This window comes from Delphinus delphis, chromosome 6, assembly GCF_949987515.2.
Source record: "Delphinus delphis chromosome 6, mDelDel1.2, whole genome shotgun sequence".
Lineage (NCBI taxonomy): Eukaryota > Metazoa > Chordata > Mammalia > Artiodactyla > Delphinidae > Delphinus > Delphinus delphis.
The window spans coordinates 2,021,993-2,046,807 of NC_082688.1; the positions used below are offsets into that span (position 1 = coordinate 2,021,993).

Below are 24,815 nucleotides of genomic sequence, written 5' to 3' on the forward strand. Positions count from 1 at the left end.
CACTGATTAACTGTGTTAAACAGCCCTTTGTTCCAGGGATAAATCATACTTGGTCATGATGACAGTCCTTTCAATATGCTGACAGATTTTGTTTGCCAGTATTTTACTGAGGATTTTTGCATCTCTATTCATAATGGATTTTGGCCTGTAGACGTCTCTTCTTGTGATGTCTTTGGAATCAAGTTAATGCTGGCATCACAGTGAATTTAAGTGTTCCCTCCTCCTGTTTTTTTGTTTGCTTGTTTTGTTTCGTTTTTAAGAGTTTGGGAAGAATTGGTGTTACATCTTTAAGTGTTTGAGACAAAACACCAATGAAGGCATCAGGTTCTGGGCTTTTCTTTGTTGGGAAGTTCTTATCACTGCTTCAGTCTACTCACTTATTATAGGTCTACTCAGCTTTTCTATTTCTTCTTGAGTCAGTTTTGGTAGTTTGTGTGTTTCTAGGAATTTTTCCGTCTCATCTAGGTTAAGCGACTTGTTCCATAAAATGGTCCCGTACGTGTCAAATTTTGTAAATCTTTAAAAGAAAGAACTGTTGGTTTCATTGACTTTCTCGAGTGCTCCTCTGTTCTGTTTATCTCTGCTCTAAGTTTCATTAGTTCCTTTGTTCTGCTAACTTTGGGTTTACTTGGCTCTTCTTTGCCTAGCTAATCAAAGGTGTCTTCTCACCAGCCCCAAACAAGAGCGGGTCACAGGGCCTCTCCCCAGGTCTGCATTGTTGGGTAGATAATTACAGACTGGAGTGGACCAGGCTACCAGGCACTATCCACCCCAACTGGCAGTCCAGGCCACTCCCAGACTACAGTTTCACCCTGAATCTCTCCTGCCTCCATGCTTTGATGCCTGCCCATCGACAGGCTGACCTTGCCTCTCACAGACCACAGCCTTAGGTGTTCTCTGTGCTCTGGGAACAAGAGGACTTGCTGAATTTTGCAAAGGAACACTGCCCACGGGCACAGAGCCCTATCTGCCACCACCAGGCACTGCTTCTGTGCACTTCCTTCGCACCTTCCCATGTTTGGGTCACTGGTACCTATGCCCACGGGAACCCAAGAGCATCCGTCACCCAGAAGATCTGACAACAGCAAACCTGGTCTTTCAATCCAGCCACCAGTCCCCCAACATGGAGCCCAGGACCAGCAGAAGCTCCTATTCCAGGTTCTGGCATCAGCTAAGGAGATGCCCTGAACTCAACGGTAGGGACGTTGTTCACACGCTCAGTGTGCACTCCAGCCCCAGGCAGAGAGGATCATCCTGAGCTTTTCCACGAGTCCCCTGGTGGCCAGGAGAGGATGACTGCCCCACCCCTTCTCCCTGACGGCCCTTCCCAGTTCCAGTGTATCTCAATGCATACCCAAAGTTGACCGAGAAGCCCCAGTGCCTAGAAGCCCCTGAAGTTGGATGCTTCAATCCAGGCAGACTGTGGCCTCTCACCGTCTACCTGGAAAACAGGCCTCACCAGCCTCGCCGGACTCTGCTCCAGCACGAGAGAGGCACGCCGGCGAAAGCCTGGCAAAGTGCTCGACAGTGGGAGCGTCTGCCATGCCCCTCTTCGTTTTGACTACTATTGTCAACCGTGCACTCTCAGCTAAATCAAAGCTCTCCTTTAAACTAAGGGTGACAAAGCGCAAGCGCTCCAATCCTCTTGTCATCGGCAGGCGGACTCTTGGCAGGCGCAACCACTGCGCCACCAGGGAAGCCCTAAACTTTACTTTTTTAAGAGCAGTTTCAGGTTCATAGAAAAAACTGAGTGGAAAGTACAAAGAGTTCCCATAGAACCTCTTGACTCCACACACAAAACCTCGCCCACTACTGGCATCCTGAACCATAGAATATGATCAATGAACCGACACTGACACATCATTATCACCCAAAGCCCACAGTTTACATCAGGACTCACTCTTGGTGCTGTACCTTCTATGGGCTTTGACAAATGTATAACGACACGTATCCACCATTATAGTATCATACAGAATTGTTTCACTGCCCTAAACATCCTCTGTGCTCTGCCTGTTCATCCCTGCATCTCCCCTTAACCCCTGGCAACCACTGATCTTTCTACTGTCTGCATAGTTTTGCCTTTTCCGTTATGTCGTGAATAGTTGGAATCATTCAGTCTGTGGCCTTTTCAGACTGGCTTCTTTCACTTACTATTATGTACTTAGGGTTCCCCCGTCTTTTTTTTAACTTGATAGCTCACCTCCTTTCAGTGCTGAACAATATTCCACTGTGTGAATGAACCAACAGCTATTTATCCATTCGCCTACTGAAGGTCATCTTAGTTGCTAAGTTCTGGCAATCATAAATAAAGCTGTTATAAACATCCCTGTGTAGGATTTTGTATGGATATAAATTTTCACTTCATTTGGGTGAATACTAAGGAGTATCATTGCTGGGTCATATGGTAAGAGTCTGTTTTGTTTTGTAAAAAGTTGCCACACTGTCTTCCAAAGTGGCTGCACCGTTGTGCGTTCCCACTGGCGATGAGTGAGAGTTCCCGTTGCTCCACAGCCTCACAGCATTTGGTGTTGTCAGCGTTCTGCATTTTGGTCATTCTAATAGGTGTGTTAGTGATGCCTAGTTGTTGTTTTTAATTTGCATTTCCCTAATGACATATGATGTTGAGCATCTTTTCATATGCTTACTTGCCACCTGAATCTCTTCTCTGGTGAGCTATCTGTTATGTCTTTTGCCCATTTTGAATCAGGTTGTTCATTTTGTGGTTGCTGAGTTTTAAGAGGGTTTTGTTTTGTTTTGTTTTGTTGTGTATTCTGGATAACGGTCCTTTACCAGATGTATCTTTTGCAAATATTTTCTCCCAGTCTATGGCTTCCACAGAGCAGAACTTTTTAATGAAGTCTAGCTTATCAATTACTTCTTTCATGTATCATGCCTTTGATGTTGTACCTAAAAAGTCATCACCATACCCAAGATCATTTAACTTGTCTACTGTTACTTCCTAGGAGTTTTATAGTTTTGAATTTTACGTTTAGATCTATGATCCATTTTGAGTTAATTCTTGTGTAAGATGTAAGGTCTGTGCATCTAGGTTCTTCTTTTGCAAGTGGATGTCCAGTTTTTCCTACACCATTTGTTGAAAAGACTATCTTTCTTCCATTGTATTTCTTTTGCTCCTTTTTCAAAGATTAGTTGACTATATTTTTGTGGGTGTATTTCTTTGCCCTCTATTATATTGATCTATTTGTCTATTCTTTCACCAATACCATGCTGTCTTGATTACTGCAGCCTTACTATAGTCTTGAAGTTGGGTGGTGTCAGTCCTCCAACTGTGTCCTTCTCTTTTAATATTGAGTGGTTATTCTGGGTCTTTTGCCTCTCCACATAAACTTCAGAATCAGTCTGTCAATGTCCAAAAACTAACTTGCTGGGAATGCACTGAATCTGTAGATCAAGTTGGGAAGAACTGACCTCTTGACAACACTGAGTCTTCTGATCCATGAACATAGAATCTCTATTTATTTAGTTCTTCTTCGGTAACTTTCATCAGAGTTTTGATATATAGATCAAATATACAGCTTGTTAGACTTATACCTAATTACTTCATTTCAGGGGTGCTAACTGCTAACCTAAAGGAATAAGACAGCCAGTTATTTTACCAACAAGAAGGGCTTATTCAGGAGCAGCAAAGAATTGTAATTCAGGACATGTAACTATGGTGAACCACATGCAAGTCTGGTAACGCAAAGGAGAAGAAATTTTATAGAGCAGAAGGGGACGTTGGAAAGGGCTACTATAAATAAAAAGTCCAATGGAGTAAACTGGGGTTTGAAGTATAGTGGCCTTTCAGTAGCTGAGTTGCGACAGTCTGACACTGAGCTATTGCCAGGCAAGGAGAAGTTCTCCCTTCCTCCTGCTGGCAGTAGTGGGGTCACTTCCTGCCTGAGATGCAAGGTACATCTCTTCCTGTTGGCATCTGTATTGATGTTGAGTGATATGTGCATGACAGCTCCCTATTCTGGCCTCCTAACTCCATGTTAGTGAGGTTTCCCTTTACAGGCACGCCTCCTCTTACTGCACTTCCTTTTATTGAACTTCACAGATACTGCATTTTTTACAAATTGAAGGTTGGTGGCAACCCTGCATCAAGCACGTCTATTGGCACCATTTCTCCAACAGCATTTGCTTGCTTCATGTCTCTGTGTCACATTTTGGTAGTTCTCACAGTATTTAAAAAATGTTCACTGTGACATTTGTTACGGTTTGTGATCAGTGATCTTTGATTTTACTACAGCTCGCTGAAGGCTCAGATGATGGTTAGCATTTTTTAGCAATATTTTTAAATTAAGGCTGTACATTTTTTTAGACATAATGCTGTTGCACATTTAATAATTGACTACAGTATAGTGTAAACGTAACTTTTACATGCACTGGGAAACTGTTAATTTTCACAGTGTAAATGGCAATGTACTTTTTTGTTTGTTTTGCTTTGTTGGCCGTGTGGCATGTGGGAATCTTAGTTCCCCAACCAGGGATCGAAACCATGCTCCCTGCCGTGGAAGCACAGTCTTAACCACTGGACAGCCAGGGAAGTCCCAATGGTAATGTATTTTTAGTTTCAAAGTCCACTTGTTCATAGGAACACCTGTTAGATAAGAAAGCAATTTGTTTTTTTACAATATTTACATTGTATCCCGCAACCTTGATACAATCATGTTTCAGGTTTTTCTGTCAATTCTTCTGGACGTTTACATAGACGATCATGTCATTTGCAAAGACAGTTTGATTTCTTCCTTCCCAATCTGCATGTATTTTCTTTTTCTTGTCCTGTCGCACGTGCTAGGACTTCGCTATTATGACACTGAAAAGCAGTGATGAGAAGGGACATTCTTGCCTTGTTCCTGATCTTAGCAGGAAACTTCTGAGTTTTTCGCTGTTAAGTATGATGGTATCTGTACGTTTGGGGTAAATGTTATTTATCCAGTTGAGGAAGTTTTTCTCTATTCCTAGTTGCTAGGACATATCCAGTGATCAGTCTGGCTTTAAACTACTGGTCTTATTTGTTAAAAAGTACTTTTCTTAATGCAACATAACGTGACCTCTCATGAGTGACTTAGGGAAAACCTGGGATTTGTTAGCTGGCTGGAGTTTAGCTGAGGGTAGGAGAAATCTGGTTAGTACCAGGGGATGGGATCCTGGATACATTGGCACACAGCTGCAAAACAACTTGTCTGGAGATGTGGTCACCTGAGACAGATATCTTCTGAAGGCAAGACTTTGAGAGACTAGCTGAACACCACCTTGAGAAATGAGAAAGGCTTGAGAAACTCCAGGACTGCAGGGTGGGGCTGCTCCTTTAACAGTGCTCAGTAGTCAAGGGAAAGACAGGGATAGGCTCAAAGTCCTCAAAGTCAACATGGACTGAGAATCAGGGACTTCCTATTACTCTGTAGAAAAACCTCTCATCTGGTTTTCAGCTGCAAGATTGAGTTACCTGAACACCCAAGTCTTAGCTGGCCCATCAGCAAATCCCAGCAACAGGCGAATGCACAACCTTACCGGATCTCTCATGGAAAAGCTGGAGCACTGATCAGTCCTCAGAATTGAAAGGGGGATATTTGGGCAACGTTGGATGCCTCAGGTACCCTGAATACCCAACCTCACCAAGGCTCACTTTGAGAACTCAGTCCCTCCTCCCTTGGCTGATAAAGCTGTGCCTTGCTTGAACTCTTATCTGAGGAAGTTACCTCCAAGGAGAAGCCAGTCTCCCCAAACTCACTCCCATCTCACCTTGTCTCTAGACTGCTAAGGACAGTCGGATCTCAGCAGGTCCAAAGTGGCCAGTTACAAAGTCCAGTTCAGAAGCAGCTCTGACTAAATGAACAAGTATCTGCTGCTTTACATTGGACAAAAATCAAGGAAGTGTGTGGGAGCTGATTCTAGAAGTGCTTGGCCAAGAAAGGCGGGGTGCAGTTCCAGAGGGGGCTCCACCCATAAGCAGGACTCAGAGTGGGCTAGCTAGGGAACTGGAAAGGATCCGATCATTTCCTTTGTTGCTTGACCAAAACCTGGAACCCACAGTGGCCCATGCTGAGGTAAGTGAACCTTCCAGAAATCCCTTGGAACGACACAGAGGTAAGAACTCTCTCTTTCCTCTAGGCTACTCTCTACCAGGAGCGAGGCAGGCTTGTTGGAAGGTCTTAACAATGTTACCTGCTCATCCACCCGACAGGTGGTCTGGGGAGGGTACAGAAGACTCATCCTTTGCGGAGGTACTAGAAAAGCACTGTGAACAGAGCAGAGAAGCACCACGGTGGCCCTTCCCCTGAAGGCTGGATGGAACGCCACGGGAGGTGCAGGGGTAGAACCATGCTCTTGGGCCAGTGCAGATCCTGGAACCCGAGGGCGGCAGGGAATACCTTACTTCCACAGGCCATGTACGCGAGGTTCCCACAGCTGTCAGGCTAGTGCAATGAACTGGGTGCGCCAACCCACGGGGGGTCTGGAGACAGCTCTCTGCCCTCTGCACCCCGACGCAGGTCTGGTGAACAGAAGCTTCACTTGAGCTACTCAGCTGCATGCAGCCCCTCACTGAATTTCTAACCATGTGTTAGTTCAACTTCTGGAGCCCCTAAGTAGAAGGAAAGGTTGACTGGGAGCCCACTTCCCAGCCTCACCCAAAGGGGCCAGTGGCACAAAACTACCCTGGCTTTGCGGGACCGTTGGAACCCCAGTTCCTGGTGAACCATGGCTCCTGAGCACGTGTCCTGGTTACAGCTATTTCCAGCTGACTCACGCTGCAACAGGAGGGGGACCTTCTGACTTGGGGACTCTTGCCATTCGGCTCTGAAAATATCTGACATTAGGCCCTTGGAAGTTCTCTCCCATGACTCTGCATTTCATCTTCTGCGCCTGAGACGCACAACACCCGAGAGGTGTACACCGGGCCTCCTAGACTCATTCTATAATGCTCTTAACCTCTTCTTCCCTGTTGTCCATATTCCATCGTCCACTATTGCCTCTGGCCGTGAGACGCTTCGGTTGCCACCAAAATCGTGTGCAGCATGTCCTTGCTTCTGTGCACCATCAGCTCCCAGCCCTGGGCCAGGGAGGGACACGAGTGGCCAAGCCCAGGGAGGCTGGAGCATTTTCAGTGTTTCAACTTGGATACAGGCTCTGTCTCCCACCAGGTGAAGAATTCTCTGTATTTCCTCACCCTTTCTGCGCTGTTATCTCCTATTGTCCAGTGCTGCTTCTAGAAATGGGGTGCTCCTGATGCCACCTGCCACCAAAAATGCACCACCTGCTCACCCTGCACACCAGCTACATGAAGCTGGGGACACAGCAGCACTCCAGGTTGGAGGGGCGAGCTTCCTGGACTTCCAGGCTTCAGGGGGAGCACCCGATGATACGTCCACCAGGCCTTTTGAGATGCTCCTGCGATTTCCACAGGGGGTTTATACTCTCCCAACTCTGACTGCAACATACGGACAATAATTCGGGAGCAACTGCTGGGTGCAGAGAGTGGGACAACAGGACCCTGGAATGAGGTGCTAGGCCAAGCAAGATGGCAGGGAACTGTGCTGCATGATGCAATCACTTCCTGAGATGTAGAACCAAGAACAGATACACATAAGCACACTTTTAAGGCTACAAAGTGCTTTGGGCACTGCCTTCGCTGTGGCCCACAGATTTTAATGCACAGCACTTTCATTACCTTTCAGTCCTAAACTTTCTCTAACATCCACTAGGGATTACTCTTTGACTCACAGGTAATTTAGAAGTGTGTTTTTAAACTTCCAAACAGGAACCTTTAACAATTACCTCTGAAGTTTTTAAATTGTTCCACAGCCAGATACGATGCTGACGCTTTGAAATATGACTTGCTTTCTGGACTAGGAGGTGGTCAGTTTTCACCACTGTTCCACGTGTGCTTGAGGTACATGCTGTTTTGTTTTGTTTTTAAATTTTTGTTGCATCCCGAGGCATATGGGATCTCAGTTCCCTGACCAGGGATCAAACCCGCACCCCCTGCATTGGAAGCAGAGTCCTAACCACCGGACTACCAGGGAAGTCCTGGTACACACTGTTTTTAGCTGCACTATTCTGTGTGTCCATCAGCTCAAGCTTACAAACGCTCTCGTTGAAACCTTCCCTATGCATCTGATTTTGTCTGCTTGGTGTATCAATTCCTAACGGAGATGTTAAAAATCTCCCACTTCGGTTTGTGAATTGATTTCTCCTTGTGGCGGGTCAGGTTCTGCTAGACAGATTTGAAGCTGCTCCTGGTGCAGGACTGTTCTACCTTCCAGGTGACCTGCACCCCTTTCATTACGTGGCGACTTTCTTTTCTCTCTACTAGTGCCTTTTCCCTTCAAATCTTCATCTTATGATACAGCCACGCCAGCTTCCTTTTGGTTACCATCTGTTTCTTAACTGGAGTTTAGTCAAAAGAATTTTATTAACAGTTTTACTGAAATATAATGCACATACCATAAGATTCATTGAGTTTTGTCCCGTGCATTCATCCCGGCTGCCTGCGGGCTTGGACTTAGCTGTGCCCCTGACTGTGCACCCTCCATTGGCCTCGCTCGGTTCTAGGTTTTACTCTTTCTCTCCTGCCTCCCCCTAGTTCGATAACTGTCTACCCCACTCCACTGTTCTTCCTGCTAGTTCACTGTTTCTACCTTTTACTGGTTACCTTAGGATTTTTAATGTGCATGTCTACCTTAAATTCTAGGTTTCACCCACCTTAGAAATTAACTTCGAATAACTCAATTCCAGGCAGCCTGAGGACGGCCCCGCCGTCTCCCAGTTACCGAGCCCGTCAACTTCACTCCAACGCAGGCTACAGGAGCTGGCTGGTTTTTGTCCTTTACCAAGTGAGTTTGCGGCAGACACAGCAGTTCCCGCTCCTGTGAACGTGGGGGAGGAAGAGGGCGCCAGGGAAGCCCCCCTCAAGACGCCCCCTCCCTCTTCGCTGCTCCCTCGCCCCCCACCCCGCAACTTTCAGGGAGCGTTCCGGCCTCACAAGAAGAGCCTAGGGCCCGGAGTTGGGTCACCCCTCCCCTGGATCCAAAGGCTCTCAAGCACACGGCGGTGTCTGCTCTCCGCTGGGACCCGGAGCCTGCGGCCACCCGGGTTGGCGCCGGGCATCCGGGCCCTCAGACCAGGCCGGCCCGCTCCAGGTCCTGGGGCAGGATGCGGCCCTTCTTGCGAGCCTTCTCCAGGCGCCGCTCGGCCCTGGCCGCCTTCTTCTTGCGCAGGTTCTGCCGCCGCCTGTCCTGCCGCTGCTGCATCTTCCCCAGCACGTGCGCCGTGCGCTTCTCCCACGCGCGCTGCCGCTGCGCCCGCCGCTTCTCCTTGCGCTTCAGGGCCTCCTGCAGCAGGTGCTCGTCGTCGCGGATCTTCACGCCCTCGGCCTTGTACAGCAGGTTGGTCCACTGCATCTTGGCCTCGAGCTCCCGGGCCTGGCCCGCGTCCTGGTCCCGCAGCTCCTCCAGCCGGGCCTGCCGCGCCTGCAGGCGCTCCAGCAGCTGCCGGTAGTTCCTGCCCGTCAGCGGCGTCAGGTTCCCCTTCAGCTTCTGCCTCTTCTCCTTCCTACGCTGGGCCTTGCTGCCCGGCTCCTCCTCACTCACCTCCACCTCGGGGGAAAAGGGCGATGTGAGCTGAGTGCCGCTTCCCGCCCGCCTGGGGCCCGCGCACTGCGCCCACCTCCACCCGCCCGACGGCCGCGCAGCACTCACCTTGTTGAAGAGCAGCCCCGACTGGGCCTGCGCCTCCTCGTGGGGCGCCTCGGGCGGCGGCTCGGTGGCCTCCACCCCCTCGAGGGCCTCGGCCGCCCTCTCCTTTGCTCTCAGTTCCCTCCGCTTCCTCTTCTTCCGGTCGCGCTCCTGCTTCCTCCGGCGTCTTTTCTCCAAAGCAGCCGGAGACAACTCCTTGGCGCTGCCCTGCGGCGCAAGAAGGTCCTCACTCATCAGGTTCTCCCAACCGCGGGGCCCCCAGCCTGGCACATGGAATCAGGGCAGGAAAATGGGCCCGCCACGTGCAGCGTTCCACCCGGAGGTGACCTGGCACCCAAAGTGCACCCAAAACAAGGCCAAGGGGACCCCACGAGAACCGTGCCTTCCGGATCCCAGGCACCTACCATACCGGGGCACTTCCCAAACATGCTGCCTCTAAGTCTCCCCAGTGACCCAATAAGGGACGTGTGGTCCTCCACCATTCCAGAGACAAGGACAGGGGGCTTAGCCAAGGCCACCACCCAGATCTTGGCGTTGGGTCAGAACACTGCACCTGTGCAGACCACTGCACGATTCTGACCCCTGCGGGGCAGACAACAGTGCTCTGGACCACTGCAGGAAGGCAGGGCCCTCGGGCCTGTCCCAGGACAGCGCAGAAAGCAGCCAGGGGACTGTCCCCACACAGCAGGAGGCTTGGGGGGGGGGTGGCGATGCCATCCACGCTGAGGCTGGCTGAGGTCCTGGAGCGTCCGTCCCATGCCTGTCGCCTCGGGCTGGTCACCTCATCTCAGGCCCTGGCTAACCTCACAGGGCCGTCGTGCATTTAGATGGACAAACGGGCAGGAACTGCCGCCCAGCGCGGGTGTGTAGCAAAGGCAGCTCCCCCTGAAGGGAGAGGCCGAGCCTCGCTCCAAGGCCGCAGACGGAAGAGCCAGAAGCCCAGCACGGCCAGCAGGAGGGGGGCCCTGGGGGCCGAGCTCCCCAAGACGACAAGAGCTACACCTGACCTCTTGCAGGACAGAGCTGCCGAGGCCCTGGCGGCACCGCTGCAGGGGCGGGAACAGGGGCTGAGCCCCCCCACGCCTGCCCCGTCAGCCCCATAATAGCTGGCAGAGCTGGGGCCGACCTCAGCAAGCCCCTGGGCGTCTTCTCTCCAGGCAGGGTGCGGAAACCACCACAGGACCCAGAGGCCTCCTCCACCTACCTGGCCCCGCGCCTCCCGGATCTTCTCATGCAGGCGCTGCCGCAGAACGTCCAAGGCAAACAGCGAGCCAGGCTCACTGGCCAGGCCATCTGCAAAGAAGCAGTCAGAGGACCCAAAGGAGACGCCCCCACCCCCCGCCCTTCCTGTGCCCTCCCCAAGGGCCCAGCTTCGAAGCCTGAGTCTCCGTACACTGCCCCCCTCCAGTGACCACTCGTGGATCTGCAGGTCAGTTCCAGTAAATTCTACTCTATCTCTTCAAGCTGGACTGGCCTCCAGGACAGGACATCCTCATGAAGTGCGGCCCAAACCCATCTCCCACTTCTTCCACCCTCTGCAGTGCCCCCCAGACCCAGAGGCAGCTCTCACACCACTTCAGAGATGAGAGGGCAGTAAAGCTACAAGCCAAGCTGCTGCAGGACCTCAGTGGGACCTGGCCTTGCCCCTCGCCATCCCAGTTACTACGCGGCCTGGAACTACTGTGCACTTCCTGAGATTCCCATCCACCCACAGGGGCCCCGTGATCTGTCCTCTGAAAACGCGCTCTTCGGGAAGTCTCACACGATCTGATCGTGCCGTTATGACCAGAGAGGCCCACTTTTGTATCTGTCGCAGATCCCAGTCGACCCTGCCCACCCCCCTCACCCGCAGGGGCCCCTGTCGAGCTGGGGGCCTCATCCTCTTTCTCCTTGGCTGCCACTGGCGTCCTGGCTTGAGACTTCTCCGCAGGGGCCTGGGCCTTGGGTTCTGCAGCCTTCTCCTCCCGCTCCCGGGATTTCTTCTGTGCTCTCTTCCTCTTCTTTTTGGGGGGCCCAGCAGCTTCTGAGACTTGAGTTTTGCCAGCTGAAACACAAAATGAGAAAGGGCTGCCACCCCAATCCCTGTGACCCATTCAATAGGTAGGAAGGTCCTGCAGAGGCTTCGGTCCTAGAAGAATGCCAAAAGCCGATCAGGATGGGGGATATGGACACCCTCATCTGTTGAGCTCAGAACCAGAAAATTCCTAGAAAGCAGACTAGCCACACTCATCAAAACCCTGAAAAACACCCCCACGCTGCCCCCGCAGTCTGCTCGTGAGCACTCACTCTGGGTACGCAGCAAGATGTGGCCTCACGATGTGCATCGTTACGTCCTTTTTTGAGTGAAAAGCTAGTTAAACCTAGCTATCCATCTACAACGACAGGGACGGCACCGCCACAAAACACACTGTGATGTACCCAACAAAACGTAACGGCACAGGCTTTCACCGTAACAGATTGAGAGAGAATTCTCTGGCGGTCCTGTGGTTAAGCACTCTGCGCTCTCACTGCCGAGGGCCTGGGTTCAATCCGTGGTCGGGGACCTAAGATCCCACAAATGTGTGTGCTGGGGAGGGCAGAAAATGCTTACATTCTACAAGGAAAATGAGAATTGAGTACACAAAGTAGGAGCCAAATTGTTTCAGTGAGAAACGCTCAGAAAAAGTGTTAGAAAGACACAGATCTAAATAGTAACTGAGTGCGAAAAAATTCACTTAACTTTATTTTTCTACGATGAACACATCTTCCTTGTATAAAAAGAAGAGGTCGTTTTCCCTCTGGTAGGTCCACGGCAGACGTGCCCACTCTCCCCTCCTCTGCGCCAGGGCAGGCCAATTACTGTGTTTCACCTAGTTGTGTATCTGCCTCCTGAGGGGACCCTTGTCACCACTGCCGTGTAAACTCCCATTAGCAGGACCCATCTTCTTCCTTCCTTCTCCCCACACCACCACCAGGCCCATAGTACTGGGCTGAAAAAGTAATTTTTTCATCATCACTCATACCTGTCTTCCCACCCGGCGCGGAGGGCTGGCTAAGCCTGTTCACGATGCCCAACGGCAGAGCAACCATTCCACGGGGTCACCTCCTCCAAACCCCGGCCGAGCTTCCAGCCCGGAGGGCGCACAGCTGAATCCCTCAGACTCCCAGACGGATGCCCCCAACGAGCAAGGGAAACGGCGTTGCCTTTAAGCATCCCTTACAATACTTCCCTCTAATATTTCACAGGCTTGTTTCACGGATCTACGTGTCTACTCCACCTGAAGGCTACTCAGGTGCGGTGTGGGGCACACACCGACCTCCGCCGCGGAGGGGAGTGGGGACGCTGGGGGGTGGAGGGGCGCCTCCTTCCGAAGCCCTCCCAGTCCCGGCCGGGGGCTGCGCTTTACCCGACTTGCGCTTCTGTGGCTCGGGGCTGGGCTGGGAGCAGATCTTCTTGGCCAGACTCTGCAGGTAGGCGTCCTTCGCAAGCAGAGAAGCCATGGCTGGAGGTTCGGGGGTCGGGCGGGGCTCGCTCCGGGGTCCTACTTGCGGGGAGGAGAGCCAGGGTGCAGCATCCCTCGCCGGCACCGGCAGCCACAGACATATACACTGCCCCCGGCCGGCGCGACCCTCTCCCCTTCCGCTGCGCTCGCCGGAAACCAGCACGTGGGCAGGCGCGGCCAGCCGAGCGCCGAGCAGCCAGCGCGCGACGCTCGATTAACCAGGTGGCTCCAACGGAAGAGGCACGGGGCGCAAAGCATTGTGGGGCGGGGGCGGGGACCGCGCCCGGCACACAGTAGGTGCTCGGTACCCGTAAAGGGGGACAGGAACAGGTCCGCAGGAATTTAGTTCTCTGGGGGCGCAGACCCCAAGTGGAAGCTGGCGAGACCGCGTTCGTTCAGAAAGGACTGCGCGCCGGGCAGGTTCCAAGGCCCCGGGGTACAAACGGCGAAGAAAACACAGCAGTGTCCTCATCAAGTTTATGTTTCAGTGGTGATTGGTAATAAATTCAGACGGACGTGGCGGGTCGTGGGTTGGCATGTCCTCCGTACACTGGGACGGTGATCTCCCTCTGGGAGGGAGATAAAGCACGCCGGTGACAAGGCTTGGGATTGAGGTCCCGCCTCTTCTGGGGGTGACACCCGACCCCCGCTTCTCAGGTGAGCCTGGCTCCAGGCACTGGGCCTAGCGTTCCACCTGGGTTGAGTCCTGAACCTCCCACTTCACTTCCCAGCTCCATGACCATGAGCACAGCACTACAACCCCTTGCAAGCCCGTGGTCACCGCTCCCTCAGATGACAATAGCGAGCACCGACTCGGGGTGCAACCAGACGCACGCCGCCTAGGCCACGTGGTATGCAATAACGGCAGCTTCTCATGCATTCGCCAAACAGTAGGGCCCTTCTAGGTCCTAGACAGCTCTTTCTAGGCAATGGAAATGCAGCCGTGACTCCAAGCTGACAAAGCCCCTGCTTGCCCAGAGCCCCCGTGAGAAGGCTGACCTGGAGCCCCATGTTGTCCAGGCAGAGCCCAGGGGCTGATTTCCGACAGCCACCGAGATCGAGGGTGGTCCAAAACTGATTGGGGCTGAGCAAGAAAAGGAACCGACCAAAGCAAAAGGGTGGAGCTGGTTTTATTCAACAGTCTCATCACAAAAAGAACCAAAACGTGTGCAGCAGCGGAATTAGGAAGGACCCTGCCTGACTTCTGCAAGAGTGGGCAGCCCCCTTTCCCCACAGCCCTGCAGGGGCAGTCAGCTAGCGCAGGGAGCCTCAGGGCAAGGTAGCAGGCAGAGCTCTGCATGGGGGCCTGGCCTTGGCTAGTACTGTCCACTCTGAGCACTTGCGTCCTCCATTGTAAACACCACGCTCAGGTCAGGTCTCCCAAGGCTGGGCATCCTCCCTGCCCCGCCGTTAAGTCCTCAATAGGACAAACTATCCTGGAAACTTCCTTCCAGCCAGCCAGGAAAGTAGCAAATAAGAGGTGACGACAAGAGTAAGGATGGGCCCCCCTGGCATGGCTGGGGGTATTTGATTTCCCCCAACACTCCTAGGTGGGCTGTCCCTGGGCTGACACGGTTCCGAAAGAGGCCACGGCGGCTCCCCAAGTGGGCCCCAAGGCTGAAGGGAGCTGAGGCTGTGGTGGGCCTAGAGGGGAACACTGCACTTCATTCCTAAGGTCTAGGGGCCCGGGGAGAGGAGTCCTGGGAGGCTCAGGCGTGCTCTGCGGGGCCGGGGCCACCGGCGTGGGAGTGGGCAGGGGCTGCACCCTGCAGGGGGCCAGCACTGGGCTCCGGGGACGCCGGCAGAGGGACTGAGAGGCCGTCGGCGGAGTCTGTGTCGAGGTCCAGCCTCCAGTAAGCTTCACACAGAGGCAGATCATTAGCTTCGCAAAGACTTGAGCTTTTCCACCACCAGAAACCCAGGGAGAGACAGGAGCAGGCAGTGAGGGAAGCCAGGGAGGGAAAGCGAGACAGAAGCAGAGTTAAGGAAACAGACCACACCCCAGGCCGGCCTTCCCCTCCTCTCCTCGGTGCTGGCCCCTCCGTCAGGCAGCCCGGCTGAGGGCGAGGCGCGGGCGGCTGCCCCTGCTTCCGGGTCCTCCGGAGAATCCGAAAGGGCGCCTTCTGGGACCAGCCACCAGCAGGCTGTGACCTCGGCTGGTCCCTTCCACTGACCAACCGGTGTCCCTCCTGCCAAGTGGCATTCCTGGTCCCTGCCGCCACCTCCTGTCCTGGCTCCAGCTGCCCTCCTCCCGCAGGGAGCTGCCAGCCTAGCCACACGCTCCCGCCAGCTGCAGGAACCAGCGTCCAGAGCTCGCTATGGCCTCCTCGGTCCCGAGGCCCCTGAGGGCAGACAGCCTGTCGTCCTTCTGGGTCTGGCCCTGGCTGGGACTCAGCCTCAATGGGTGGCAGTTAGGAGCAGAGGCCCTGGTGTTCTGTGTGATCTCAAACACGCCCCCGGCCCCTTGAACTCAGTCTCCTGTCTCTAATAAGGGGACAGCAGGGCCGGCCTCTCAGGGCGAGGACGCAGGTGAAGGGCACGGCTCGTGAAGGTTGTCAAGGGGGCGACTAGAGCATGTTCCGTCCCCACACTCGTCTCCATGGCTTTCTCCCGAATCCTGCCCTGCCTCTTGCTCCCTCCCTTGCTCCTGCCCTCAGCGTTCAGTCTCAGAAACCATCCTGGACACGGAGCGGAGTCTCAAGGAGAGTGGAGGGCAAGAGGCCGAGAAAGAGCAAGTTGTGAGCAGAAAGCAGGGGAGCGAGCGTGGAGATGGGGGTGCAGGAGATGGGGGTGCAGGCAGCCGGGACGCACGGGGAGGACGGGGGACGGGCTGAGCGCTGGTGGCCGGGGTTGGGGGTGCAGGCAGCCGGGACGCACGGGGAGGACGGGGGACGGGCTGAGCGCTGGTGGCCGGGGAGATGGGGGTGCAGGCAGCCGGGACGCACGGGGAGGACGGAGGACGGGCCGAGCACTGGTGGCCGGGGAGATGGGGGTGCAGGCAGCCGGGACGCACGGGGAGGACGGAGGACGGGCTGAGTGCTGGTGGCCGGGGTTGGGGGCCGAGCAGGGAGGCGCTGACAGCCTGCGGGCCCAGCCTCAGCGGAGCCCCAGCCACTTACAGGCATTTACAGACAAGAGAGGAACTCAGCCTCTCGAGGCAACGGGAACAGCGGGAAGGGACCCCAGGCCGGACCAGAAACCCCTCTGGGTGAACCAGAGACTGCCGGGCCCAGAGCCAGGACGCGAGGAGCCTGGCTCTCAGACCCCCTGGGTTCCCCTGCGGCCCTGCCGCTCTGGCCCTCAGCCTCAAGAGGCAGGGCTGTGTTGCTGGCCTGGGACATAGGGGACAAGCAGGGCTGTGAGCAACATCCCCAGCAGGGTCTGAAAGCCCCCAGGGACCCACTTGGGACCCCTCTCTGAAGGCCTGGTATGTAGGAGGCACCTGCCGCATGTCTGCTGAGCCGTGGGTATCAGGGACTAGAGAAGGCCCCAGAACCCTCTGGAAGAGGCTAGACCGCTCCCTTTGGGCAGTGACACTCTGTCCCTTCCCGCAAAGGCCAAGATGGGCGGGGACCACGAGGGGTGGCACTGAGTCCAGCGCAGTGAAACCAAGCCCCAGACCACTGGCTCTGGGCGTCTGTGGCCCCAGCATGGCCGCCATGGGACAGAAAGGAGCGTTGAAAATCCATGACAGGAAGGACACGTTGTCAGGAAGGGCGAGAGGGGGTGTGGACTCCATGTCTGCTGGACTGAGTCTCGATCTTTCCAAGCTAATGGGGACAGAGATGTGGGATCTCTCCAGCCTCAGTTTCCCCAAATGTAAATTACACCTGGACTCTGATTTCTCAGGCCCCCTCCAGCTCAAACCGCCTCAGGTCTCAGGATTCTAAGTGGCCACACGAGGGCTGGGGTGACAGGTCTTGCTCCTGCTGTATCCCTGGGGCTCAGCATGGGCCTGGCATGTAGGAGGGCTGTGGTCTGTGAACAAGGCTGAGCTGAATGGGGGCTCAGTGGTCCAAGTTCCCAGGCCTGGCTTTCAAGGCCATCCTCTGCTTGGGTTTTCTCCTCCTCCTTCCCAGAAAACCCCACCCCTGACACACAGGGTGGGTATTCAGTGACCCCCATAAGGAACTGCATCCCTGGGCAAGCACTGGAGTCCTGGACATGAGCCTGGGTGGCCAAGAGAGCTAGCCCCGCCTTGGCTGGAATGTTCAGGTATTGCTCAGACAGCTAGGAGGAACAGACAAGCCCCCAGACAGAAACGCTGCCTTGGCCCTCCCAACCCTTGAGGCTCTGTGATTTTCATCCCGATGCCCGGGCCCCGGTAGACGGCGTAGGTTGTCTGTAGATCAAACGCTCTGACCATGAGTCTCCTCTGAAACCCAGGCAAAGGGCTCTGTCGCCAAGACCAGGAAGGATTTGGAAAAACAGGACCTTCGGGCTGCCAGGTGGGGCTGGGCCACCCCTGCTGGCCGGGCCCAGGTCCACAGGTCCGCTCTGCACGGGGTCCAGCCCTATTTGTACCTGGACGAGTAATACTCCTCCTCCAGCTCGTAGAGGTCTGTGGAGACCTCATCCCGCAGGGCGATGAGCTTCCGGTCACACTCCTCCTGCAGAGCTCGCAGCTGCTGGCTGCGCTCGTCGATGGCCTCGTTCACCGACGGGAAGTCATTGAGGATGAGGAACTGCTTGAGGTCGGACACCAGCTTCATCAGGGACTCGCCGGCTCGGACCTACGCGGATGGGGGCGGGGCAACACAGTGAGGGACTGACAGCAGCCTGCCTCTGTGTACCTGGCGCTGGATAAGCAATGGCCCCAGCTGCCTCACCTGCCAAGTGGGACCACGGCACTAACATAGGGTCATTGTGAGAAGTGAGGAAACTAGAGCGCAAGCTATGGGGGGAGGGGGGAGGGGGAGGGGGAGGGGGAGGGGAGGGGAGGGGGGAGGGTCCCTGGCACCAAGGCAGGTGCCGTCAGCCCCCCAGTCCCCATGCGCCCCTGGCCTCTGCCTTCTGCTCCTGCTGGTACGATCACCAAGCTCACTTGCTATTCAAGCACACATTCTGCTTCTCAAAACCTTGAACCCCAGATCCAACTACCACCCCATTCAACCTCCTGCCCTGCTCTTCCTCAGGTGCAGCGCATCTGCCAGTTGTGGGGGGGATTCCTTTAGGACCTTGTCCTGTGCATTTTCATCCGGGGACACAGACCTATGGAAATACTTGCTTGCCCTGCTTGTTCTGTGACATCGAAAGGGATCAAAATGCACGTCCCGTTTCATCTGGCCATTTGCTTCCCGCACTTATAAAGAATCTTCAGCGAGGAAGGGGTGACCTCTTTCTAACCACCGCCCAGCATTCGACAGGATGGCCGTGGCCCCTTACGCGGCTGCCATGGACAGCCCTCCTCTCGAGCGGAGTCTCCTGAGAAGTGGTTTGCCCCCCACCCAGGGAACCCCAGTGGGGACCACAGGGTTCCTGGAGCCCGGGCTGTCCCCTCCACCTGGTGACTCACGATGTTGGCGGCTCGCACGTGCATCTCGTAATTATCCTGCTCGCCCTGAGTGGCCCTTGACACCTGCGTCTCGTCCTCAATCTGGAGGGCAAACAAGAAAGCCTAGAATGGGCAGGCGCCCCGGCCCTCACGCACCTGGCAGTGGCAGCATGACCGCACTCGCCACACCCTGTGGCCTATCGTGCCCTCTGCGCACCGGGTGCTGCCAACCAGACCTCAGGCCGTGTGCGCCGTCACTCCCTCTAGCTCTGTTCTAAGGAGATGACAGGCAGCTTCACCAGGACCAGTGGATGCCTAAGGACACCAGCCGCTGTGCCAGGTGCGGGGAGGTGTTGATCCTGTCTTTTTGGGGGTATGGAGTCCTGTTCAGCACTGATGGCGTCCCTAGCTCAGGTGCTCACTGACCTGCTAAATGGATCAATAAAACGACAATGTGTTTTTTCAAGTGACCGTTTGCCGAGTACTTCCTGGGTGCCAGGCACTGTGTTAAGCACTTGACCATCATCTTAGGAAACTCACAGAAGCCTGGACCGCCATCCCTGGTTTACAGGTGGGTAAACCTGAGGCCGGGACAGACCTGAGCACACTCAAGGTGTCTCAGGCAGTAAATGGCAGAGCCAGGAGTCCTGCCCCGCCCGTAGCCTGTTAGGCTGCTAACTGTCCCAACCCACCCACCAGGCCAGGGTCCGGGCAGGGGTCAGGGCACCCTAAGCGGTTAGGAGCCAGACTTCCCGGGTTCAAATCCCAGCCCTGCCAGTTATTAGCAGAATGACTTTGGGCAGGTTGGTAAACCTGAGCCTCAGTTTCCCCCCGTGAAAAGGGAGAGGACAACAATGGTACCTGCCCCGTAGAGTTCTTGTGAAGACTAAATGGGACGGGACACAAAGGGCCCTCTCGGCTCGGCCTGACACGTGGTGAGCACGAAATAAACTCTAGCTTTCATCGTTACTCTCAATGCTCAAACAAGCCTTACAAGTCTGCAGCGGTCATGCAGAGATCCTGCCCCAATCCGGTCAGCGGGCTTGCCTGACCGGAACCAGACACTGACCACTCTACCCACCTGGGAGGTCTTCCCCGGCTTCTCTCCCCGACGGCGTGCGCTCGCAATAATCCCCATGGTAACCGCTTTACACAGATAAACTCCTCCAGTCATCACAAGGACCCTGCGATGCAGGGGAAACTGAGGCACTGAGAAGTCAAGACCTCATCCAAGCCCTTGCCGCTAGTAAGTGATGCTGGACGTTGGATCCCGGCAATGTGACTGGAGTCCCCTACAACTGCCTCACCAGGACCTGTAACTGGTCAGTTTATCTATCTGTTGACCAGTTTGTTATTGTCAGTCCCCTTGCGGCTCTCCCAAATGTTCTCCCCATGGGGACAAGGGTTCACTGGTATATCGCCATCACCTGGCCCGGAGCAGCCACGTTGAGTGGGTGCTGTTGCAAGCAGACACCCTGGCTCCGTTCACCACTGTCCACAATCTCTAGACCCTGCTACTTCCCTTGGTCTCAGAAGGGGCAGCAGACCGGCGGCCCCCACCCACCTTGGCGGTCTTGATGATCTCGGTGAAGTTGTCCATGATGGACTTGACATCATCCTTGAGTCGCTTGTTGTAAGACTGCAGCAGCGTCTCCTTGCTTTGCGGCAGGGCTCTCTGCTGGGCCATGGCGGGGCCTCGGGCACGGCAGAGGGCACCTGGGACCCAGAGTCTGGTGTGACAGAGCGAACCCCAGCCTCCCACCCTCCAGGCCCCCGCCTCGGCAGGACCCGCAGCTCTCCGGGGATTCCCTGTCTGCCAAACACACTCGTCCAAGCATCCGCACACAGTGCACTGCGGCGTCTCCTCCGGCCCGCGCCCCTTCCCCGGAACCCCGACGACACCCTGATGGGCTCCGGCGCAGCCTTCTCAGAGGCCAGGCCCACGCACGTCCCCCACCTGCCCTGGCCAGCCGCTTCCCCGCCAGCACTTCTGCCCTACTCCTCACCCGAGGAGCCGCTTGGATCCTACCCCACCTCCTCCAAACGCACTTGGCCTTCACCCCCAATCCGTCGCCCTCGTCTCCACGCCGGGACCCCCGGGGGCCGCCCCACGGGACCTCTTGGGCTCCTGAGCTCCGGGGTCTCTGTTGGGACCACCCTCCCGCCCCGCGCCAGGTGCCTCCGGGCTGCGCGTGCTCCGGTCCGGATGGCCCCCAGACCGAACTCACGGTTCTTAAGCCACTTTGGAGTAAATCGCACGAGAAGATCGCCGACACCGCCGCCACGCCGCCCCAACGCCCACACCTGGTCCGCAGAGCCGGGGACCGGCGGGTACCTGGCCAGGGCGGGCTGGGGACGAGCGCGCGCCCCTCCGGAGAAGTCCCGGCTCCCCGGCGCCTCTCCGCGCCGCTTTCCAAGCAGCTCAGACCCGTCGTCCGGCTCTAGGCACCGCCCGCCGGGCGGGAGAAAGTTCTGTCGCTTTAAATCCGAAATCCCGCACAGGCTTTAGTTCTCGCGATCTCCGAGGTCGCATACATATTACCCACAATTCCCTTTCCTTTCTTTCTCCGCCAACCGTTCAAGATGGTGAGTGTCCTTGGTGCCAGTGATGCTGGCTTTCGGATCCGGGCTCTATCCGCTGCCATCCTTCTCGAGGCGTGACTGCGCAGGGATCCCTCCACGGCCCAGCGCGAGAGGAGCCCCGCGGGGCCTCGCCTAGAGGCACTGGGGCCGCATAGACTCCTCGGCAGCCGGGTCTGGGGAGGAGGAGGATCCGGGGTGCGCAGCGTCGCCATGCGGGTTCGGGGCTGACGGGGCCGAGGCGCTCCAGCGCCCCGTGGGCTCTTCCGTCCCGGGGGCCGCCTGGGGGCTTGGGCAGGGGGTTCTCAGTCTGTCTGCCTCTGCTGTTTGGAGCCCGCCGCACTCCGAAAGGGGCCGCGGGGCTGCCGAGGCTCGTGCAGATGATGTGAAAGAATATTTGCTATCTGAGTGATGGTGAGGACGTCCCTAACCACCAAGATCGCTGATGCACGAGCGGGGGGGCGGTCGCCGGGCTCGCGGCGCCTGCGGCTGGGGCCAGGTTTGCTCACGGGGATGTTGGGGCCGGCTCGGGACCCACTCCTCTTCAGAGAGACTGTTGGGGGGGGCGGCGGTTGAACTGGGTGTTTCCTTTTGCCCAGCCGAAGGGAAAGAAGGCCAAGGGTAAGAAGGTGGCCCCGGCCCCCGCGGTGGTGAAGAAGCAGGAGGCCAAGAAGGTGGTCAACCCCTTGTTCGAGAAAAGGCCCAAGAATTTTGGCATTGGTGAGTAAGAGACGGGAAATGTTGAAAACGGCTGCTTAGAGGGTATCCCCCAAAGAAGAAAAGCGGCTGGTTGAACAGAAGGTTATGTTTCGGCCTTGCTAGAATTCAGTGAGTTTGGAGTCGAGGCTACTTGGATGGGGATTCTCGCGTTTTGGCCGCTTTCTAGCTGTAACCCGGCTCGGTTCTTAATCTCTCCCTTTGAGACGGGGCAGTGACGGCGCATCCTTCGTGGGCGCACTGTAAGCGCCTGAGCGTGGGGCAGTGTGGAGCCCAGATACTGGCCTTGGGGTTCAGCTGGGCCGTCACGAAACCAGCTCTGCCGGAGCAGAGGCGATGGGGCTGCGGTACTGACACACGCCTCGGCTGCTTGTTGAGTGAGGAGAGGGGTCGGTAGTGTCCCCCGTGATCCTAGGTGTCTGTGTGCAGGTGATGCAAAAGAATGTTTGCTGAGACGTGGTGATGCCATTTTAAAGCACCGAGATCGCTGACGCACCTACGCCCTTCTGAGTGGCCCTGAACACGAACTGGACAGGGAGTTTGAGCCTCACGGTGTTGCCCTTACTTCTCAGGACAGGACATCCAGCCCAAAAGGGACCTCACCCGCTTTGTCAAATGGCCCCGCTACATCCGCCTGCAGCGGCAAAGGGCCATCCTCTATAAGCGGCTGAAAGTGCCTCCCGCCATTAACCAGTTCACCCAGGCCCTGGACCGCCAGACAGGTGAGGTTCTGTGGGAGAAGCGCAACGTGGCGAGGGATTTCTCGGGCACGGGTGCCACCTTTACTTGGACACCGGTAGAGCTGGGGCCTGTAAAGGGGCAGGGGTATCTTCAGTGCGTTAGTTTATTAAAACTTAGGATCCTTTGTCTAGTTTCCAGAACGCGATATACTGAAGAGATAACGTATACGACCTGAGATCTCTTGAAGTGCACTTGTGTTCAGGACAGTGAGCTAGCATTCGTACGGTTAAGTGATGTAATCTTTTAAACTGTCGACCTGAACTGGCGGTCTTTTCTTCAGCTACTCAGCTGCTTAAGCTGGCCCACAAGTACAGACCAGAGACAAAGCAGGTGAAGAAGCAGCGGTTGCTGGCCCGAGCTGAGAAGAAAGCTGCAGGCAAGGGGGATGTCCCCACCAAGAGGCCACCTGTCCTCCGAGCAGGTGAGCGGCCCCGCCTTGAAGAGGCTGAATGGTGGGGCAGGCTCTTGGCGATGATGCATGACTTCTTCACCTGGAATCGCTGTGAAGAGTAAAATTCGAGCTTTTTAACCCTGAGTCATGGCGGGGCCGCCGGGGCAAGTGCTGTTGTGCCCAGAAGCCCCACCCCGCTGCCACACAGACTGCTTGTATGTTCTAGGGGTTAATACTGTCACCACCTTGGTGGAGAACAAGAAGGCTCAGCTGGTGGTAATCGCACATGACGTGGATCCCATCGAGGTACGGGTGACTTGCTCTCAAGCGTTGACTGCTGGACTGAGATTGGTTGGGTCCTTGTTTGTACCAGGAAGACAGCTCAAAGCTAAATACTCGGTCTGGCAGAGGCCCTGGCAGGGTGGGGAGCACTGTCAGCTTTCCGTCTAAGGAATCCTGACGGGAGCCATCTCGTGGCTATTGCAATGATGTGATACTCTCACTGAATTAAACCTTGAAGTACAAGTGTAGGAGCTTTTTAACCCTGAGCAATTGCTACCACGTTAGCTTTTAAGTTACTGCTTTTGCTCAAGATACTCTCTAGAGCTAATGCTGTCTTCCAGCTGGTGGTTTTCTTGCCTGCCCTGTGCCGTAAGATGGGGGTTCCCTACTGCATCATCAAGGGCAAGGCCCGGCTGGGACGTCTGGTCCACAGGAAGACCTGCACCACAGTGGCCTTCACACAAGTCAACTCGTAAGTGTGCAGTGTAGCCCAGAATTCCCAAGAATCACTAGGGGACAGCCTTCCCCCACCCCCAAGTTTGCTTAATTTCTCGGGATCTTAGCTTAAAGACCAACCTTAAAATACTTTTTTCGGGCTTCCCTGGTGGCGCAGTGGTTGTGAGTCCGCCTGCCGATGCAGGGGACGTGGGTTCGTGCCCCGGTCCAGGAAGATCCCACATGCCACAGAGCGGCTGGGCCCGTGAGCCATGGCCGCTGAGCCCGCGCGTCCAGAGCCTGTGCTCCGCAACGGGAGAGGCCACAGCAGAGGCCCGCGTGCCGCAAAAAGAAAAAAGAAAAAAAAAAGAATACTTTTTTCTGAACCTTTGCCGATGATGGTTATGAATTTCTTCACCTGAATAAACCATGTTGTCATGTTGTCATCTGAGGCAGAAGGTTTGTGTTGGAGCTAAAAAGGAAGTCGCTGATGCTTTCTGGAAGGGTAACTGAGAGGCCAGTGACTCCCATTTTCTCCTCTGCCTTGTTAGGGAAGACAAAGGTGCTCTGGCTAAGCTGGTGGAAGCCATCAGGACCAATTACAACGACAGATATGACGAGGTAGGTGGCACACTCACACAGAACACTGTTTTCTGGTAAGCTGCGTCTTTAGTCAGAACTGCCTGGCTCTCGGCTCTTTCTGAGCAGTTGTATTTGCCAGTCAACTTGGAACAACCCAGTAGAAGTGCGTGAAATGACCCGCCAAGCTGACTGCCTGTCTTCTTGTTACAGATCCGCCGTCACTGGGGAGGCAACATCCTGGGTCCCAAATCAGTGGCTCGCATCGCCAAGCTGGAAAAGGCAAAGGCCAAAGAACTGGCCACCAAACTGGGCTAAGTGTACACTATTGATTTTTCTGTACATAAAAATAATAATTAAAAAAACCCTGTTCTTCAGCCAGTGTTGGGCATTTTGGGCTAAGAGGTTGGGAC

At 55.3% G+C, this 24,815-nt stretch overlaps 3 protein-coding genes and 5 non-coding genes across 13 annotated transcripts; 6 read left to right on the top strand and 2 right to left on the bottom strand.

The window, feature by feature from the left end:
* Positions 1 to 7,683: 7,683 nt before the first annotated feature.
* On the bottom strand, positions 7,684 to 13,353 carry SURF6 (surfeit 6). The gene is made up of 5 exons (XM_060013800.1): positions 13,088 to 13,353; positions 11,548 to 11,745; positions 10,906 to 10,994; positions 9,705 to 9,908; positions 7,684 to 9,602 (listed from the first exon to the last, which is right to left on the bottom strand). The coding sequence occupies exons 1-5, from the start codon at positions 13,179 to 13,181 to the stop codon at positions 9,123 to 9,125; spliced, it is 1,065 nt and encodes a 354-aa protein (XP_059869783.1). The 5' UTR covers positions 13,182 to 13,353; the 3' UTR covers positions 7,684 to 9,122.
* Positions 13,354 to 14,305: 952 nt separating this feature from the next.
* On the bottom strand, positions 14,306 to 21,150 carry MED22 (mediator complex subunit 22). Of its 5 annotated transcripts, none has more exons than XM_060013807.1 (6): positions 20,906 to 21,150; positions 20,242 to 20,393; positions 19,759 to 19,878; positions 18,699 to 18,779; positions 17,708 to 17,916; positions 14,306 to 15,082 (listed from the first exon to the last, which is right to left on the bottom strand). In XM_060013807.1, the coding sequence occupies exons 2-6, from the start codon at positions 20,362 to 20,364 to the stop codon at positions 14,893 to 14,895; spliced, it is 723 nt and encodes a 240-aa protein (XP_059869790.1). In that variant the 5' UTR covers positions 20,365 to 20,393; positions 20,906 to 21,150; the 3' UTR covers positions 14,306 to 14,892. The 5 variants fall into 5 exon arrangements, with proteins under 5 accessions (XP_059869790.1, XP_059869792.1, XP_059869793.1 ...); XM_060013809.1 differs by having other exon boundaries at positions 19,759 to 19,861; positions 20,906 to 21,149; XM_060013810.1 differs by having other exon boundaries at positions 19,759 to 19,861; positions 21,013 to 21,133.
* Positions 21,151 to 21,243: 93 nt separating this feature from the next.
* Positions 21,244 to 24,779, top strand: RPL7A (ribosomal protein L7a). 2 transcript variants are annotated; one of them, XM_060013804.1, is made up of 8 exons: positions 21,244 to 21,263; positions 21,857 to 21,977; positions 22,547 to 22,696; positions 22,996 to 23,136; positions 23,333 to 23,412; positions 23,730 to 23,860; positions 24,375 to 24,444; positions 24,616 to 24,779. In XM_060013804.1, exons 1-8 carry the CDS (start codon positions 21,261 to 21,263, stop codon positions 24,718 to 24,720), a joined length of 801 nt encoding a protein of 266 aa, XP_059869787.1. In that variant the 5' UTR covers positions 21,244 to 21,260; the 3' UTR covers positions 24,721 to 24,779. The 2 variants fall into 2 exon arrangements, with proteins under 2 accessions (XP_059869787.1, XP_059869788.1); XM_060013805.1 differs by lacking the exon at positions 21,244 to 21,263 and adding an exon at positions 21,652 to 21,671.
* LOC132427751 (small nucleolar RNA SNORD24) lies at positions 21,633 to 21,707 on the top strand. The gene has a single exon (XR_009519963.1). It is a non-coding gene; the product is annotated as a small nucleolar RNA SNORD24 (small nucleolar RNA).
* On the top strand, positions 22,399 to 22,469 carry LOC132427752 (small nucleolar RNA SNORD24). Its single transcript, XR_009519964.1, has one exon. It is a non-coding gene; the product is annotated as a small nucleolar RNA SNORD24 (small nucleolar RNA).
* On the top strand, positions 23,182 to 23,255 carry LOC132427749 (small nucleolar RNA SNORD36). The gene has a single exon (XR_009519961.1). It is a non-coding gene; the product is annotated as a small nucleolar RNA SNORD36 (small nucleolar RNA).
* Positions 23,587 to 23,659, top strand: LOC132427748 (small nucleolar RNA SNORD36). Its single transcript, XR_009519960.1, has one exon. It is a non-coding gene; the product is annotated as a small nucleolar RNA SNORD36 (small nucleolar RNA).
* Positions 24,213 to 24,280, top strand: LOC132427750 (small nucleolar RNA SNORD36). Its single transcript, XR_009519962.1, has one exon. It is a non-coding gene; the product is annotated as a small nucleolar RNA SNORD36 (small nucleolar RNA).
* Positions 24,780 to 24,815: the final 36 nt, after the last annotated feature.